This window comes from Strix uralensis, chromosome 4, assembly GCF_047716275.1.
Source record: "Strix uralensis isolate ZFMK-TIS-50842 chromosome 4, bStrUra1, whole genome shotgun sequence".
In the NCBI taxonomy this organism is placed as follows: Eukaryota; Metazoa; Chordata; class Aves; order Strigiformes; family Strigidae; genus Strix; species Strix uralensis.
In genome coordinates, this window is record NC_133975.1 from 8,166,525 (window position 1) to 8,183,181 (window position 16,657).

A 16,657-nucleotide genomic window follows, 5' to 3' on the forward strand; every position below is an offset into this window, starting at 1 on the left:
GGCGGTGAGGTGAGGTGGGGAGGGGGCAGCAGCAGCAGCTCCACTCCCCTCCCCAGCGAGGCTGGGAGGGTAGCGGGGGTTGGCGTCTCCCCCCCGGGAGGGTGCAGCCCGCCCTGGGGAGGAGGGCGAGGGGCCGGCGGGAGAAGCTGCCTGCCGGCCGGGCGCGCTCCTCGACGGCCCAACGGGAGCCAACCCCCCTTCCCCACCCCCCTCCCCCGCGGGGAAGGCGAGACCGGCCCGGCTGCTGAGGGAGCTGCTCCCGCCCCACGCCTCGTCTCGCCGCGGAAATTTAGCGCCGGCCCGCCCGGGAGCGGGGCCCCACCGCGGCCTCCCCTCCGCGGCGAGAGAGCGGCTCGGGGCCGCCCCCCCCCCCCCCCTCCCCTCAGCGCTGAGGGCAGGCAGCTCCCTGGCGGGCTGGGGAAGGCAAACCGCGCCGGGCAGCTCCACCTGCCCCGGCTAAGGGAGTGGGGTGGCGAGTACGGGAGGGCGGCCCGGTGCCGGAGAGAGGGACCTGAGGGGAAGGGAACTCACGCTGTCTCCGCTATTTAAACCTCTTCCCGCCGCCTCCGCCTCACTGACTCTCACTCACTCTCTCCTCCCCACGGAACTTACTAGGGGCGGCCCCCTCCCCTCCCCGGCCAATATACACACAGCCACACGCCGGGCCGCCGCCGCCGCTGCCCCGCCCGCCTTCCCCAGACTCGTCAGCCATTCGCTCAGTTCTCTGCCCGTCAGCACGGCGGCGCAACAGCGTTGGCTGGTGAACCTGCCCATCAAAGCGCGCTCCTCAGCACCGCCTCCGGGCTCCGCCCCCCGTCCCGCCCCCCCTTCCCGGACACCTCAGGGGGGTGTTAAAACGGCCGTTTTAAGTCACCATCAAAATTTACTTTTAGGTCCCGCCTACTGAGCTCTAGCGGAGATTCTGATTGGGCGATAGGAAAGCCTTCTCTATCGCGGCTGGCTGGGTGTATGTCCATAAACCCACAAAACCCCGCCTATCTCAATGCCGTAATTCCGTTTGATTTGTCCGCGCATCGGGAGGCCCCGCCCATTTCCACACCGCCGCCCAATCATGCGCCGCTTCTCAAGCTCTAAGGCGGTGTCAGCGCACACAAACGGGACGTGCGAAAGGGCGGCTTTCATTGGTTGGCGGTTCTCGCCCCGCTGTTGCTCTTCCGCCACAACCGTCCCGCGGAGCGTACCACGCCGCCGCGGCGGCAGGGGGCGGGGAGGCGGGCCGCGCTCAGGAGCCGGCGCCGTTGGTTCGTCCCGTCTCCATTAGGGATGGGGCGGAGGAAGGCCTTTATTGCCCGTCATGCCGCGCGCGCTGTAGGTAGCTCCCTCCGGTCGGGGCTGGGGGAGGGCGGGGGAGGCGGAGGGAGGAGGTTGGTGCCCAATCCAAGATGGCGGTGCAGGAATCAGCTGCTCAGCTCTCAATGACTTTGAAGGTGCAGGAGTATCCCACTCTCAAGGTGGGTTCCGAGCCTCCCCCTTCTCCCCCCGGCACGGAGAAGCGGGGTAAAGCCGCTCGCGTCCCGCCGGAGCAGCGCTGAGGGGGAAGATGAGGGCTTGGCGAGCCGGGCGCTCCGGCCCCCCTTCCTTCCTGCTCCTCGCCTCAGGAGCCCCTCAGGCCCCCGGGGCTGCGGGCTGGGGCTGGGGTGGGGAGGGGTTCCCCTCACGCAATTGCCCGCCCGTCCCCGTTTTCCTCCGCTTGACGTCTCGGCTTATGCTGCTACGGCTTCTCCTCTTCCCCTCCCCCTCCGCTGAGGGTGAGGGACGTGCCTGGAATATGCTGCTTTCCCCGGGTGTCTCCGTGCCCTGAGGTGAAGGGGGAGGCCCCCGGGCCACGCTGGGGACACAAAAAGGGTCGTTAAGAGCTGGAGGAGCTGGCCGAGGAGGGAGGGAAGTCAGGTCCTTGTGGCAAGGCGAAACTGTGGTCGTAGGGTGATGGGGAGGGGGGGTAGAGGGCTGGGACGGAGTCGGGCTGGGGGAGAGGGTTTAGGGGCGTATGAGTGATGGCTCAGGAAAACCGAGGGTTGCTTTGAACGCTCATCCCGGATGATTAGCTGGATCTACGTGGCGTTGTTAGGAGACGTGTTAAAGGGGAGGGAGTGGAGGTGGTAGTAGAATATGGTTCCCTGGCTTCTTGGTCCCCCGAAGATGGAGATGAGCTTAAAATATAAAAAGGGACAAACGTACTGGAAAAGGCTGGAGGCCTGTAGAGACGAATAAGCGAAATACTTACGGTTTGGTGAAAGCATGGAGTGTTCGTTAAGGTGCTGGGTCTGTCTGAAGGATGGTAGTTTCCCAAGACTGCATAGCTGGTCTTTGGCTTTAACTAGGTATTGTAAAGCAAATGAAGGACTCGGTACGGAGCGTTAAGGTCATCGCCTCTAAGAACTGTTGAACTGGAAGGATGATGCTCTTAGGAATCAATGGAAACCTTTGTTTGAAGTCTTGTGTTGTACATACAGTAGGTCTACCACATTGATAGCAATAAAGGGCAAGGAGCTAGGAGAAGGATCTCTATTGCAAAATGCTTATTTAAACACCTCTTATGTCAATGTATCAACATTTTTTCATCTAAAGAAGATGTTTATGCAAAGTAAACTTTCTTGTGCTAAGATCATGCTGCACTTTCACACACTGAGAACACTGTGTGTTCTTGGCAGTGTTTCTTTTGCAGGTTTTCTAGCCATGTTCTTCTTGTGCATGTCCTCCACTGTCCTAGCTTCTACTTAGATCCAACAAACAGAAGGACAAAGTGTTGGTTCCCATTTTACATATGAAGGCTTCTTTCTATCATCGTGAAGTACTTTAAAGCTGACAGCATCAGGCTTAAATTTTAAAATAGCTGTAAAGAATGCTCTAGCACTTTCCACAGCCAGACAATGTGAAGGCATTTAAAGTTAAGAAGATCATTTTAAGACTGCATTTTAGATGTATTCCAGTTGTTATCACAGCTTTGCTTGTTATGTTCCTGAAAAATTACTGGCAGTGAGGATCAGTGAGTGTTTTGCTACTAATGACTTAAGATGAATTGTCAAGGTGCCAGCCATTTAAAAGGTAGAGAATATTTTGGATTAATTCTTTTATTTCCGCAAGCATTCTTTCTCCCTGAAGAATCTTAACAAAAATATACATAAGAGAATGGAATGTTGTTTGTAAAGTTGGGAAACTAAATAGTAAGAGGGTGAGACACCCTTACACTGAAACTTAATTTCCTAGCAAAGGTGATGTTTATTGATTCTTCCCAGCACCCATTCAACTTCTGGGTTGTTCCTGTAATCTTTAATAGCATTTTTCATTGTTTAAAAAACCTGCCAGAATAGTGTCTGCTCAAATCTTTTGAACGTATCCTCTTAAATGTTCTTAGCTGTGAGTCATATATCAAAACATTTAGTGGTGGAGGTGAAAAAGCAGCAGGGAGAAATAACACTAAGGCTAAAGTCTACTGAAGTAAGTTGATATAAAATCTTACTCTGTTCATTAGGAGACAGGTGCCTACAAGCTTCTGTGGGACTGAGACTCTGTGAATTTTTATTTCCAGATTATTCAAACACTGTGTGAAATATGAGTATAACTTTTATTTTCTTAATTTTGTCCACCAGTGCAGTAGCTCAGATATTTCCCTTGGAGCTCTGGACACTGGTGATTTTTCCCTGATGTGAGTAAAGTATAAAAGACTGTAGACTTGTATTTATATCCTTCCTGTTTCCTCGCTCTAGCTTCCTCATGCCAACATCACCAGATAATAGTTGTGTAATAGCTCTACAGTTACAGTATGTTCCACAGAGTGCCTTTCATGTGAAAGAGTGCTTAAAAGTGCAAAGGGAAATCCCTTTTCCATAGCTAAATTGTGGTTACTGCAGGAGAGAAAATGCTTCAGCCATTCTTCCAACAGTTTAGCTGAATCTAGGGAAGCTATTTCAGTGTACAAAATAATACTTGAATATCCCCCCACACACTCCAATCCCTTCTCCCTTCTCAAGGACAAGAAGGTTGCCAGCTATTCTTCCTCCAAAGTGCTGTGGAATCTTTTTTTTTTTAAAAAAAAGCCTACTGATAGAGAATTATGCTAGTCTCATCTGAGGGCATGTAACATGAAAGCTGGCAATTTAAAAACGAATGAATGTGAACATTGTTATCATAGTTCTCTGCTGAAACACTAATAAACAAGTGATGACAGGAAGCTAGATAATTCATCCATATCTTTGGAAGTGTGAATAATTATTAAACTGAACTAACAAACTATATGGAGTAAGACCCTAAAACTGGAAGATGGAAGACCTGAAAGCAGAGATAATCACTTGTGAAAATATTCTTATTTGGGCTGTTTGTTGGCAACAGTTTAGGGTTATCTGGGCTGCTTTAAAAAACAGCTGGTCAAAAGAAGAGCTTTAGAAGCACAGAATACTTGAGCACCTTCTCAGAGCTGCTGTTTGGCTTCTTTTGTTGACAGCTGTGGCAGGGGAAATACTGGCAGCAGATTTAATAAGGTATTAATTTCTCATGGAAATACCATGTTTACCTGATTGCTAAAGAGGGGAACAGTAGGATAGGATTGTATGAAGCATATGTTGCTTCTATCCCGAGTCCACGGAATCACAGAATAGCTAAGGTTAGAAAGGACCTCTGTAGACAGTTGAGTCCAATGCCTCCTCAAAGCAGGGTCAGCTAGAGCAGGTTGCTCAGGGCCGTGTCCAGACTGTTCTTGATTATCTCCAAGATGGAGACCAGCCCCTCTAGGCAAACCTGTTTCAGTGTTTGACTGTTGTTATGGACTTACAGAAAATTCTATGTAAACAAAAGATTTTATTTTTTTTTTATTTCAGTTTGTGCCCATGGCCTATTGTCCTTTTGGCTGGACACTGCGGAGAGTAGTCTGGCTCCATCTTATTTACTTCCCCCCCCATCAGGCATTTATACACATGGATAAGACTTCCCCCAAGCCTGTTCTTCTCAAGTTAAACAATCCCAGTGCTTTCAACCTCTCTTCATATGTCAGATGTTCTGATCTCTTTACCATCTCTGTGTCCTTCTGCTGTGCTCCAGTATGTCCATGTCTCTTGTATTGGAGGCCCAGAACTGGACACAGCACTTTGGATGGGTCTAACTCATGCTGAGTAGAGGGGAGGGATCACCTTCCTTGACCCGCTGGCAATGTTCTTCCTAACACAACCCAGGGTGCTGTTGGCCACCTTTGCTGCAAGGGTTCATTCCTGTCTCATGGGCAGTTTGTCCACCAGGGCTCCCAGGTTCTATTCTGTAAAGCTGCTTTCCAAGCTGTTGGTCTCCAGCATGTACTGGTGCATGTGGTTGTTTCTTCCCAAGTGTAGGACTTGGCATTGCTCTTTGTATTTCACGAGGTTCTTGTTTGCCCATTGCTCCAGCCTGTTGAGGTCCCTTTGAATGGCAACACAACCATCTGGCATATTAACAACTCCTCCCAGTTTTGTATCATTTGCAAACTTCGGAGGTGCACTCTGACCCATTATCTAGGTCATTAATGAAGATGTCAAACAGTTCAGGTCAACTTTGTTTGCCACTGAAGCAGAAAAGATGCGAGATTAATTTTTTGCATGATTGCTTGCACTGCTTTATTTTTACCCTGTTCATAAGCTTCACTAAATTGTTCTTTTTGAACATAGCTTTGTACTTGGTATTATGAGCTGCAGAGTACTTTTGACAAAACTTTGAACATATAGCAGCAAAAGTTGTTCAGTGAAAGTGGTTTGGGGAGAACTTGAGGATGGAAGTAACAGAACTTGTAACATCTAATGCACTGTCAGTACATCAGTGTACAAAAAAAAAAATATATATATGGCACTTCTAGCTCGTTACCTGATTTGTAAAGTGCTTTACAAGTAGAAGGTTGACACAACAAGCTGAACATGGGTATTAGTAAGTCAGCTCTGTACTAACTCGGTGTGAACGCTCGTATCTCACACTAAATCAATCTTCAGACTGGATGCTCTGACTCATGGAGTGAGCGTGCATTGGAGGTCCATACCGAGCTTTCGGGTGTCGCTGAATAATGCACTTCCTGTTTTGACACATTGTGTCAGCAAACAAGCATGACATCTTTTGTACTGCTGCTGTTCTTCTGTGCTGGGCTCTGTGTGCTGCTGTGTTTTAAGAAAAATCTGATACTGGGGGACTTTAGAAGAAGTTTGACATTGGGAAGCAGCTAAAGTAGGAGTTGGCTCCTGGGGGAATTGGTCTCTTCCACCCCTGCCCACTCCCTATAAAACTCATTTAAAATAAGTGATTAATGAAGGAAGAAAACACAGTAAAAGGCAATAAGTAACAGTGTGGCCATGAGCTAGAGATGTTGCTTATCAGTACTCCATTGTGCCTGTAGGAAAATACTTCGAAGAAAAATACTCTCAAACATTTTACAGAAGACCTCTTGTTAGTATCTTCAAAGTGAATACTTATCTGATGTTGCAATTCACAGTTGCAGTGTACTTGTTTTGTAGTGTTTTCACAGGACGGTGCCCTGTGATCTTGTGAGTTTGGTTTGTGTATGTTTTCTGGTATAGAAATAATATGTTTGTATGGTATCTAACATGTTGAGGTCTTTAAATGTTGACATAAAGCAAGAATATCTGTGGAATCTTTGATTCTTTGCATAGTGAATGCTTTTCAAGAGCTGAGGAACAGGAGTAAAAATGAGCTTCAAACATTTGCTGGATATTGTAATAGGAAGAAAATGCTTCGCAACTGACTGTGATAGGAGTGGAGCTCTTACTGGATGTTATGGACCACACACTGTCAATTTTTCTTACCTCTCTAAACCTCTTCCCACGGTCTTTCAGTTCAATAGTTCCTATATTAATCAGCATAATCATGTACCTTTTGGGCCCACAGATTTAGGAGAATACTGTTTTGGCAGATGGGTATTTACTCTAAGAGCATGCTGGCAAAATCCATCAGTCCTTGTAAACTTAAACTGCCTTCATTGTTCACTTGGCCTCCCATAGCTTACAGTCTGAAGATACACTATATAGGAAGTATTTGCTAACCCAGAATGTGAAATACGCTATATTACATAACTACTTACAATACATTATTGCTTATTTAAGTAAAGCCAGTTCTTTTTATCTTTATTTTGATAGCCAGTAATTTAACTACTTCACAACCTACTTTTGAGTCACCTCAGCTTTTTTTGAGTGCTCTGTGGATTACCTTGAGTTGTAAACTAGTGAGAACTAAAATAAAATATATTGAGTACAACTTTGGTCATTCATATATTCTGATACAGGTCTGCTGAATCAGTAATCCTTAATTATTTGTCTTAGGAGAAATGCTGCCACTTCAGCTGGAATAGGTTATTTTCAGAACAATCTGATTGGAAATGGGATCTCTAGCCTAAAGGCTCCAGCCAGTATCATGGTGTCTGGACTGTGCAAACACACAGGAGGGCGATGACCTCTTTCATTTAAAGAGGTGATACTGTGATTAAAATGAGCAAATATTTGGAGAACAAAGAAGGATCAAAATAAATGAAAGGACTTGCTCAGGACACAAACCTGCTGTATGACCTTGGCTTAGCAACTCAACCACTGTGTTGGACAGGGAGGAATGCTTAGGTTTTTGTTAGTACTCAAATATTTCTACTAGAAGGAGAAAAATGAAGAAATTTATTCTGAAGCATGAGTCCAAGATGGCAGCTATAAACATGTGTGTTTAAAATGACTGGTAGGTGATGTCCCTGGTGTGGCTCTAGACAGGACTCTAAAATGGCTGTCAACTTGCTTATGTAAGGATGCAAGACAGTTTTATAAAACAAAGACAGTCTTTGTAAAACACTTAATTTTGTTGTTAAAAACCTTGTTCAAAAGTTCATAATGTATTCAGTTATAAGTTACTAGCAGTTTGTGTAAAAGGATAATATTTTGTAGGATTATAATTTCTTCTATTGAGTAAGTATGTGTGTAGCAGATGGATAGTCCAAGAATTTTTGCTTCTAATTCTCTCTTGTATTGAAGTAGCATCTTTGAATATTATAATCATATTTTCTTTCTAGACACAGCTGCTCTAGAATGTGAAGTACTGCATTCCTGAGTTGTAAAACTGACATGTTTTTAACTAAGGGAAACTACTAGGCTTTACACTTGAAAAACATTGAAATGTTTTTTTAAAAGATTTATTTTTGAAAAATCCAAACAGTCTGCAACTGCATTTAGACTTATGAAATTATTTTGTCTGTTTTGATCTGTATCTCTTCAAGAATTTATATTAATGCTTATACCTAATTAAACCTAAATCTAGCCATTATTCTAAGCCTCTCGTTCCTGAAATATACTACTACTCCTTTATTTTAACTTTCTTTTACTTCTCTGATTTTGCCTAGAACAAGGAAAAAATAATACTATTTCAAGGGATTGATAAGAGCTACACATCAGAAGAATTCATTCTGTGAATAAGTGGTAATATAATTTACATTTTGGATGAGTTCAGTGACAAATAATGGTGCTGACTCAGTTCTGAAATAATCCAAGAGTTCTGGAGGAAGAAATGCAGTGTATAAAAATACAGAATTTCAGTAATTCTATATGAAAATGCTTAATTGTTATTGGTTTGAGGGGAAATTTGCAATAGTTTATTGTACCCTGCCTCATATGTCAAATGGCATCATATATAATAGATGTCCTGTACTTTTCTGTTTTGTTGAAGGTGAGTATAGTGATGTAATTTAGTCTCAAGGAAATGGCTTAATGCTCAAAGGTGTTTCTTGCAGGGTTTACCTTTTCTCTTGACACTGTGTATTAAAACTATTTAGAAGATGCTTAATTTTTCTTCCATATTCCCATACTTCCTCTTTCCTTTTGCTTATTAGAACTAAGTTGTCTTTGCTTTTATTTTTTTGAAAGGCAGTTTCATCACTGCACTTCTTACTTTCTTTTCCCTACCTATCTGTCGCTAGGCTTAATTTCATTTAAGAGCACAATATAAGGCATTTGAAAAAGCCTCAAAGTCTTCAAATGGAGACTTCATCTTGGAGACCTGTAAATTCATATGAATGTCTGGTACTTTTCAGGTGTTATAAGCTAACACAATTGAGGAGAGGAAGCACATCCTTTTTCTGACCCTTGAAAGGAGAGCATAGTTCTGTAATGGTTCCCCCCACCTAATCTGGTAGGACACTTTTATTTTTCTTGAAACTTTTTTTTTCTCACTGGTTAGCTGACTTCATGCACCTGAAAATATTTTTTTTAAATCCATTTCATATCCCTCCTGCCCATGATCCAGTTAATTTGAAAAGATACACAGTGTAGGTATTTCTGTTTAAAAAAATTTGCACTTTATATGGCAGGGAGTGGCTAGGAGACTGTAACATTAAAGAAGAATGATTCACAGTGACATCAGTAAAGTCAGGATATATAGTTAAAAGTTGTATATGAGTTGGTACTGATGTCAAGCTAGACCTGATTAACTTCTTTCTCCCAAATACAGGAGGAAATTGGATGTTCTTTTACAGAATTGCAAACCTATGTAAAAGATGTTTGTTTCTGTTGTCTATGCTGTTTTCTGTGAAAATCAATTTTTAGAAAATAAACCTTTGAAAATTCCTGATAACAGGAGGCTGGAAAATGATTAATGGTCTTACTTTCATCACCAAATAATTCTTCCTTCAACTGTGATGACTTTGTTGAAGTATTGCTCTTACTCTATAATTTTCAACAACCAAATGATAGCTATACAAACTTTCTGTTTCTTTCTGTACATCTGAACTAGTTTCCTACATGCAGTCACTGTGGGATAGAAACTCTTTTTGACTGATGTGATGTGAAAGAGATTGGGTTTTAGTTTCCATTTTTATTTGAAATTCTTTAGGCTTGAATTTGCGTGAGTGAAGAAGAAATCTAGCCTATATTGTAGGATGTGACCAGGTCAGTTTGAGAAAGGGTGTGCTAAAAGTCTAGTGTAAGGCTAAAGACTTGTGGGAGGAGAAAGGCTTTAATTTTTCACTTTCAAGTATGAAAGAAACATGTGCAATTCAGTCTTTCAGTATTACTGTGTACCAGTTAAGAAAACTTGTGGGCAGCATCTGGTATTTGAATTTTCACGCAGTAACCATTACACTTTGGCCTAACATCCTACACCTCTAAAAGAGTAGAAATGCACTATGTAACACTTCTTATAAATAAGCTTATTTGTCTTAGGGGGAAATCCCCTTTCTTCGGTGTCCAGTCCTCCCCTTAATTCTCTGGAAATTCTCTGATAAATGCAGAAGTAGTCTGAGGATTTTTCTGGATAGCTGATGAAGAAAGACAAAGTGGTTTCTGTATTTAAAAAAAAAAAGTGGTGGAGTGGTGTTGGATTTGGTTGATAGTTTATTCATGTTACTGAATGCTTTTTTGAAGATATCCCTTACCAGGAACTCTTGAAAGAAAGAAGACAAAAGTCCTTATGTGGATAGGTAACTGGGCGAGATAAGGAAGGAAAAAAAAAAAAAATCAAGATTTAGTAATCAACCTCTGTAATGGAAGAAGTTAGTGTTAGGGTTCTGCTGGCATCTCTGCCAGTACTGCTGGTACTTAGCTGTTTGAACAGCTGGGAAGAGAGAGTGAGTGCTGAGATGACTTCAGTTTCCTTGATGATACTAAGATAATCAAGGTATTACAGGTTCAACCCAAGTATGAAGCATTAGAGAAGAATGAGAGACTGAATGGGTATTAAAATAGATGAAATTCAATACAGATAAGTGTAGTGTGATACAACTTTTAGGTATGGTGGAAAGAAAAGCAATCCTAGTCTTACATACACGATAACCAAGTCAGAAATTATCATCATTACTCAGTGGGATCTTGGGGTTATAGTGAATGTTTTCTGGGAATGATTGGGTTAATGTTGACTAACTTAGGACAAAAGTGTTGAAAAAGGAAGAATAGAGAACCTCATTATGTAGCAATGAAAATTCATAGTTTCTTCTCAAGTAGTATGAGTTACTCTTACTTTCTCCCTTCCATCATCCTGATAAAGGATGTAGAACTGTAAAATGTCTACAGAAGGACAAGAAGGATTAGAGATATGTAATGACTGTCTTCAAAGAATGGTTTAGAAAGAGCCTCTTCAATCTCAAGAGACATGAGAGGCATAGGAGAGTGTGAATGTTCCCTTTTTTTCTTCCAAAACAAGAACAAAAGGGTTTCGAATTAGGCTAGAGGTTGACAAGTCAAAACCAAGGAGTGTTTATTCACAGTGCATGAGGCTGTGAAATGTCTCACCACAGGATGTTGCAGTGCTAAAACTCTACAGGTCAACGGCAACCAGCAGAGTTCATGGATGAGAAACACCCTGTGGCGTTTCTACTATAAAACTCCCACCTGTGGCTCAGGAAGCCCAGAGAGACTATTTGGGATTAGTAACTTTATGTTCTTGCTTTTTTTCAAGTGCCATCCACTTTCTGGATGTTGTCAGAGAAAGGATAGTGACAGAGGGGGGACTTCTGGTCTTACCTGATATGGCCATTCATATCTTCATATGGAGATGAATTTGGTGTCTAAATCAGCAATGGGGATCTATGATCCAGTCTTTCTAGATGAAATCATAAAATTAAGATAGGAAAGGACCTCTGCAGACAGTGTAGTTCAGGCTTGTGCTTGAATTCAGGCTAACGTCAAAGCTAACTTGAGTAACTCAGGGTCCTGCCTACTTCTAAAGGTTTCCAAGGGTGGAGATTCCACCACCTTTCTGGGCTGCTGTTCCAATGCTTACCAACTCTCCTGGTTAAAATACATTTTTCCTTGTGTCCAGCTGCAGTTTTCCTTGCTGCCAGTTGTCAACTCTGCCTCCTTCCTTTTTGCTCTGTTACTCTGAGAAATGTCTAGCTAGCTCTTATCTATGACCTTCACCTTTAGGTAGTGGAAGACTTCTATCAGATTGTGCCACTCCCAACTCCCTGTAGCCTTCTCTTCTGCAAGTGCAATGAGCCTGCCCCTCTCAGCCTCTCTTTGGATTTTGGATCTTCCAACCAACCAACCATTGTTGTGGCAGCCTTCTGGACTCTTTCCAGTCTGTCAATGTCTCTTCATTGGCAGCAGGGGGAAGTGACCTGAAAACCGGTCTTGGTATTCCAGATGAGTCTGCATGAGTGCTGAGCATAAAGAACAATCATTCCTTTCAACCCACTGCCTTTAATCTTGCTAATGCAGCCTGGTATGTGGTTAACTTTCATTGCCACAAGAGTTTGTTGCTGATTCATGTCCACCCTGCTGTCCATCAGAACTTCTATGTCTTTTTCTGTGCAAGTGGTCCTAGCCAGTTATTCCACGGCCTGTGCTAATGGATGGAGTGGTTTTGTGCCAGGTGTAGGGCTCTGGTTTCTGCCTTGATTGCATTTGTCAAAGTTCTTCATGTATTTCTCCAGCTTGTCATTTCTTCTGAATAGCAGCTCTGCCCCCAGCATTATCAAGGACAATTTGTTGTCCCTTGCGGGCTTTCTTACTGCTGTATATACTGTTCCATGGTGCAGACGGTTGAAGACAACATGTATGTTGGAGCGAATAACACTCCTTGGGAGTCAGGCAGTATTTGTAATTGGCCACCAGGTACCTTTTGAACCATTGACCATTATTCTTTGAGCCTGGCTGTTCAGTCAGTCCCTAACCCATGTTGTATTCCAGACATTCAGTCCACGTGTCCCCAGTTTGGCTACAAGGGTGCTGTGGGAGACAGTGTCAAAAACCTCGCTAAACTTAGCATGAAAGACTGTCAGCGTACTCCTGTCATTCAGAGGTAGTCACTTCAGCACTGAAGGCGAACGGTGTTGTCAAGTTTGATTTGCTTGTGGCAAATCTAGGCTGGCTGTTCCCAGTCACCCTTATGAGCTTGGAAATGGATTCCATCTGATTTTTTCCACCCCCACCCCCCATAACTTTCCCAAGAACTGAGATGAGGCAGACCAGCCTACAGTTTCCATGATCTTCCAGGTTCCCTTTTCGGAAGAGAGGAGGAAACTTGCCCTTTTCAGTCATTGAGGACTTCCCTTGTTCACCATTGACATTTCAGACATGATAGCAGCTTTACAGTGTCATCGGTGAGCTCCCTTCCTTCTGGTCCCGTGTATGTGTGTATCTTCAGCTTGCTTTAGACTTCTCATGCAAATAGTACCTCTCTCCCCAGACACAGTTGCTTATACACGATCAGGAAGGCTTAGGAGAAGACCTTACAGTAAAGACAAAGAAGGCATTTAGAACTGAGACTTTGTCTTGTCCTTTCTTGCTAGTTCACAAACTCAGTTCTGTAGATGCTTTTCTTCATCTTCCTTATGCTGCTCATCTGTCTATAAAGCTATTGTAATTAAAATTCTTATTACTTTGAACTCTACTTGAATAAAGTGAATGCATATGTTGGCCATGATGGTAATGAGTGCTGGATTTCTAGCTGTGACTCTCAGTGCTTTTCCTCCATCATGGCTGGAGGACTGTAACACCTCTGCAAAGAAGATCTAACAAAAGAATTCATATTTCTTGCTAGCTTGTACTTTCTCCCAAGCAGAGTGCCCTTCAACAGTGTATGTCTTCACTTTGTTTGGAAACCCCAGGTGCTTAGTGAGTGACTGTGTCATGGAAGCTGCGAGTGTGAAATGAGGCTAAAACTTTGCTACATTCTCAAGATGCCACTAAGCTGCTTAGTGGAATTCAAGGTGCTAAAACTAGCATAAGAAGTCCAGTCTGGTTATCATTGAGGTATTGAAGCTTTTTAAGCTTTGATTACTATAATGAACTTCTATGAGGGGAGAATAATTTGTGTTCTGCTTTCCCATCTTTTAAAGCCAGTTTTCTCTGAACCTGTAGAGAAAAGCATGGGCTGAGATGAGAGTACTTAACGGCAGTCTGTTTCTATATATTCGATTTATGGATGGATTACGAAGTGTATGTGTGCATAGATATATTTAGAAAACCTTAAGAAGGGAAGAGTTAATCTCATTAAAATGTTGATAATTAATGTAAAAACAAAGGTAGATATGCACTGGGGGATGCTGTGTACAGGACTGACTGGTTTAACTTGATATTATTTATGTTTTTTTAGACTGATAATAAACACTTGAAGTATATACAGTTTGCATGTATTGTACCCTGATGGTTAGCAAGCATTTAATACTTGCTGGTTTTTTTCTAGTTTTACCATGTATTCGTAAAAATCAAGAAAATTATATCACCTAGTAAATGAATGGCTTATTGAAAAATTTATATTAATGGGAATATAGTATTAAAATTCACTAGTTTTAACAGTATTTCAAGTTATATTTGTTGTTTATTAAAGTTAATATTACCTACAGTTGCACAGTTTAAACAGTTTTACGTCATGATTTTAGAACTAGTCGGTCTTCCCTTGGTACCTTATTTGCATTCATGGGCTGAAGGAAGACTGTGAGCTGAAGGCCAGATAGTTCACGTCACAGTTGAGTTCCTAAATATACGCTTAAAAGCTGCCTCTGACATTCTTAGCTCTGCTGTTCTCTACTACCTTCACTCGAGTGAACAACCAAGGTATACCTCTCCTGGCAGTCCTTCTTCCTCTTCCACTAGTTCAAGCTTTAAGACCCAGAAGGATCCTCTCCTAAGTCTTGTCTCCACAGCTAGAGGTTTTTGGTGCATATTCTAGGAGAGCACACCAGAGTTATCTGTCTTTCTAAAACCAGAGCAAAGTAACTCCTGAAATGAAGAAAATACTTGGATCAGGTTATTCAGTTGTCTGCCTCTCTGTTGGCACTTACCACCTGGAAACAGTCGTGCCACACTTGCAGAAGCCTCCAACCAAGCAGACTTTCCTTCACATCACAGTAGCAAAATTTTGACTTTGGAAAAACTTGTGTTACTGTAATTTTATCCCTTGTGTAGGCCATTCTAACTTAAGTCAAATTACTTTTCATTAGGTTTAAGTTTGACCTGGTTTAGTACATGAGTAAGTTGAATAATGTGTTTGCAGCTGTGGAAGCAGATGAACAAAAGAAGCAGGATCTATTTAGTGCTGCCCACTAATATTTTACATCTCCTTTGTATCCTCTTGTATGCTGATGGTATGAGCCAACTGAGGTGTGGTTTTTCAAGCTCTAATGAGTAGGACAAGTTGGTATTGCGCTTTTATAGAATACGCTCTGCTCATTCTTGCAGCTTTATTTCAAATTTTTTCAGTGTTTCGTAGCTGGTTATCCTTTTTTTACCTTAAGGTCACTCTTCTGGAAGAATAACTGTATAATCCAGGTTTGGTCACAGAATGGTACTAGCAGTAAAAATTGAAAGTCTTTAATAGGCTTGTGGCAGCTAATGATATGTCAATTTTGCAGCTGTCTCTTGGTCCAAAAAGTTTGGTGTTCACTGTTTTAAATTTTCAGGTACCATAGTTATAAGTGAATCATAATTAAGAATTTTTAGAATTGCATTTTCCAGAGCATTGTTTTATGTTCTCCTTCCATTTACTTTCATTATTGGAGAAAAAAAATAAACTTACTGGTCCAGTGCCTGTAACTTTTGAAGAGTTGTGTGGTAAATAGCAAACCTGTGCTGGGAAACGGAGTCTTTTGGAATATAGGAGCTATAAGAGTAACAAAAGAACCAGTGGATCAAGATGCAGAGTCTAAATAAGATGCTTTTTCAGTAGGGAATTGTAGGGGTTGCAATTTCTAAATTTTGGCATTTGTAGAATCTAGTCCTGTAAAATAAGTGTAAGAGCTGTGCCTAGATACTGTTTGCAGATATTCTCTACAAACTGCTGGCTCTATAGTAAGAAACAAGTGCCCATGCAAATTATGAGAAACTCTGGTAAAGAGTATTTACTGGCAGTTCAGTTGTGCAAATAATTTCATTGTATCTTTAAAGTCACTTCCCTTGTTATGGTACACTAATGTATTTATTTTTATTTACTGTCAGAGTATATAGTAAAACAGTTCACTCCTAGCCTCTTCCACACAGGAAAAAAACCCCTAAAGATAAAAAAAAAATTCAAAAACCTATTGCACCTAGACACATTATAAATTATATATAATGATGCCAGCTGAAATTGAAAGTCCAATTGTTCTAAATGTCATATGAATGCAGACTGTGCCAGAAATTTGCACGCTAAAGGGGCAGAGCATGGGAAACAGGAACTTTTATTGCTCTTGTGTGCAGATAAGAAACTAGGGAAAGGGGAGATTAAGGCTAGATTTTTTTTTTTCCACACTGACTAGATCTGTGTGCCCAGTTCAACTGTCTGCTCAAAATTTAACAAAACCACTTTTTGTAGTCAGATACCTCAAATCAGTAGTGGACTCTCAAAGTCTTGATTGATGTAGCTTTTCAGTGTGGTGTGGAAAGCTGATTAGCAGAGTACTTGCAGAAATTAAATTCAGTAAAGGCAAGTAACTGAAGGAAGCATGTTTTTCAGTGAATAGTAAGAAAAATGCAGTGGGGGGAAAAAGAAAAGGGAAGAAGTTGTCTTAATGCTATCTGACATCAAGTCTTGGAGTTGGAAACAAGCTTCCATGTTCAAAAGCATGAGATGTCAAAATAATGGCCCTCCAAAACACCTATTCTGTCTGTGGGGTTTTAAAACCTTTTATCTTTTTTTGTGAACATGGAGAAGAGAAGTAAGAGCTAAAGATGGAATAGAAGATGGTTATATAGACAATTAAGTAGGTGTTGAAGTATATTAATTATGTTTT

At 42.1% G+C, this 16,657-nt stretch overlaps 2 protein-coding genes across 6 annotated transcripts in view; one reads left to right on the plus strand and one right to left on the minus strand.

The window, feature by feature from the left end:
* Nucleotides 1–590, minus strand: part of CTBP1 (C-terminal binding protein 1) — a 248,124-nt gene extending 247,534 nt beyond the window's left edge. Inside the window, exon 1 of the mRNA XM_074865540.1 lies at nt 532–590. The gene's annotated coding sequence lies outside the window, so the exon portion shown is untranslated. The remainder of the gene's footprint in view (nt 1–531) is intronic.
* A 566-nt stretch (nt 591–1,156) lies between these two features.
* Nucleotides 1,157–16,657, plus strand: part of MAEA (macrophage erythroblast attacher, E3 ubiquitin ligase) — a 55,037-nt gene continuing 39,536 nt past the window's right edge. For 2 of the 5 annotated variants that reach the window (XM_074865549.1, XM_074865551.1), the window contains exon 1: nt 1,370–1,472. In XM_074865549.1, coding sequence (XP_074721650.1) covers nt 1,404–1,472 — 69 coding nt within the window. In that variant the 5' untranslated portion in view covers nt 1,370–1,403. Of the gene's footprint in view, nt 1,330–1,369; nt 1,473–3,650; nt 3,668–9,046; nt 9,145–16,657 lie in introns of those variants that run through there. The other 3 variants (XM_074865552.1, XM_074865550.1, XM_074865553.1) reach the window with 3 other exon arrangements.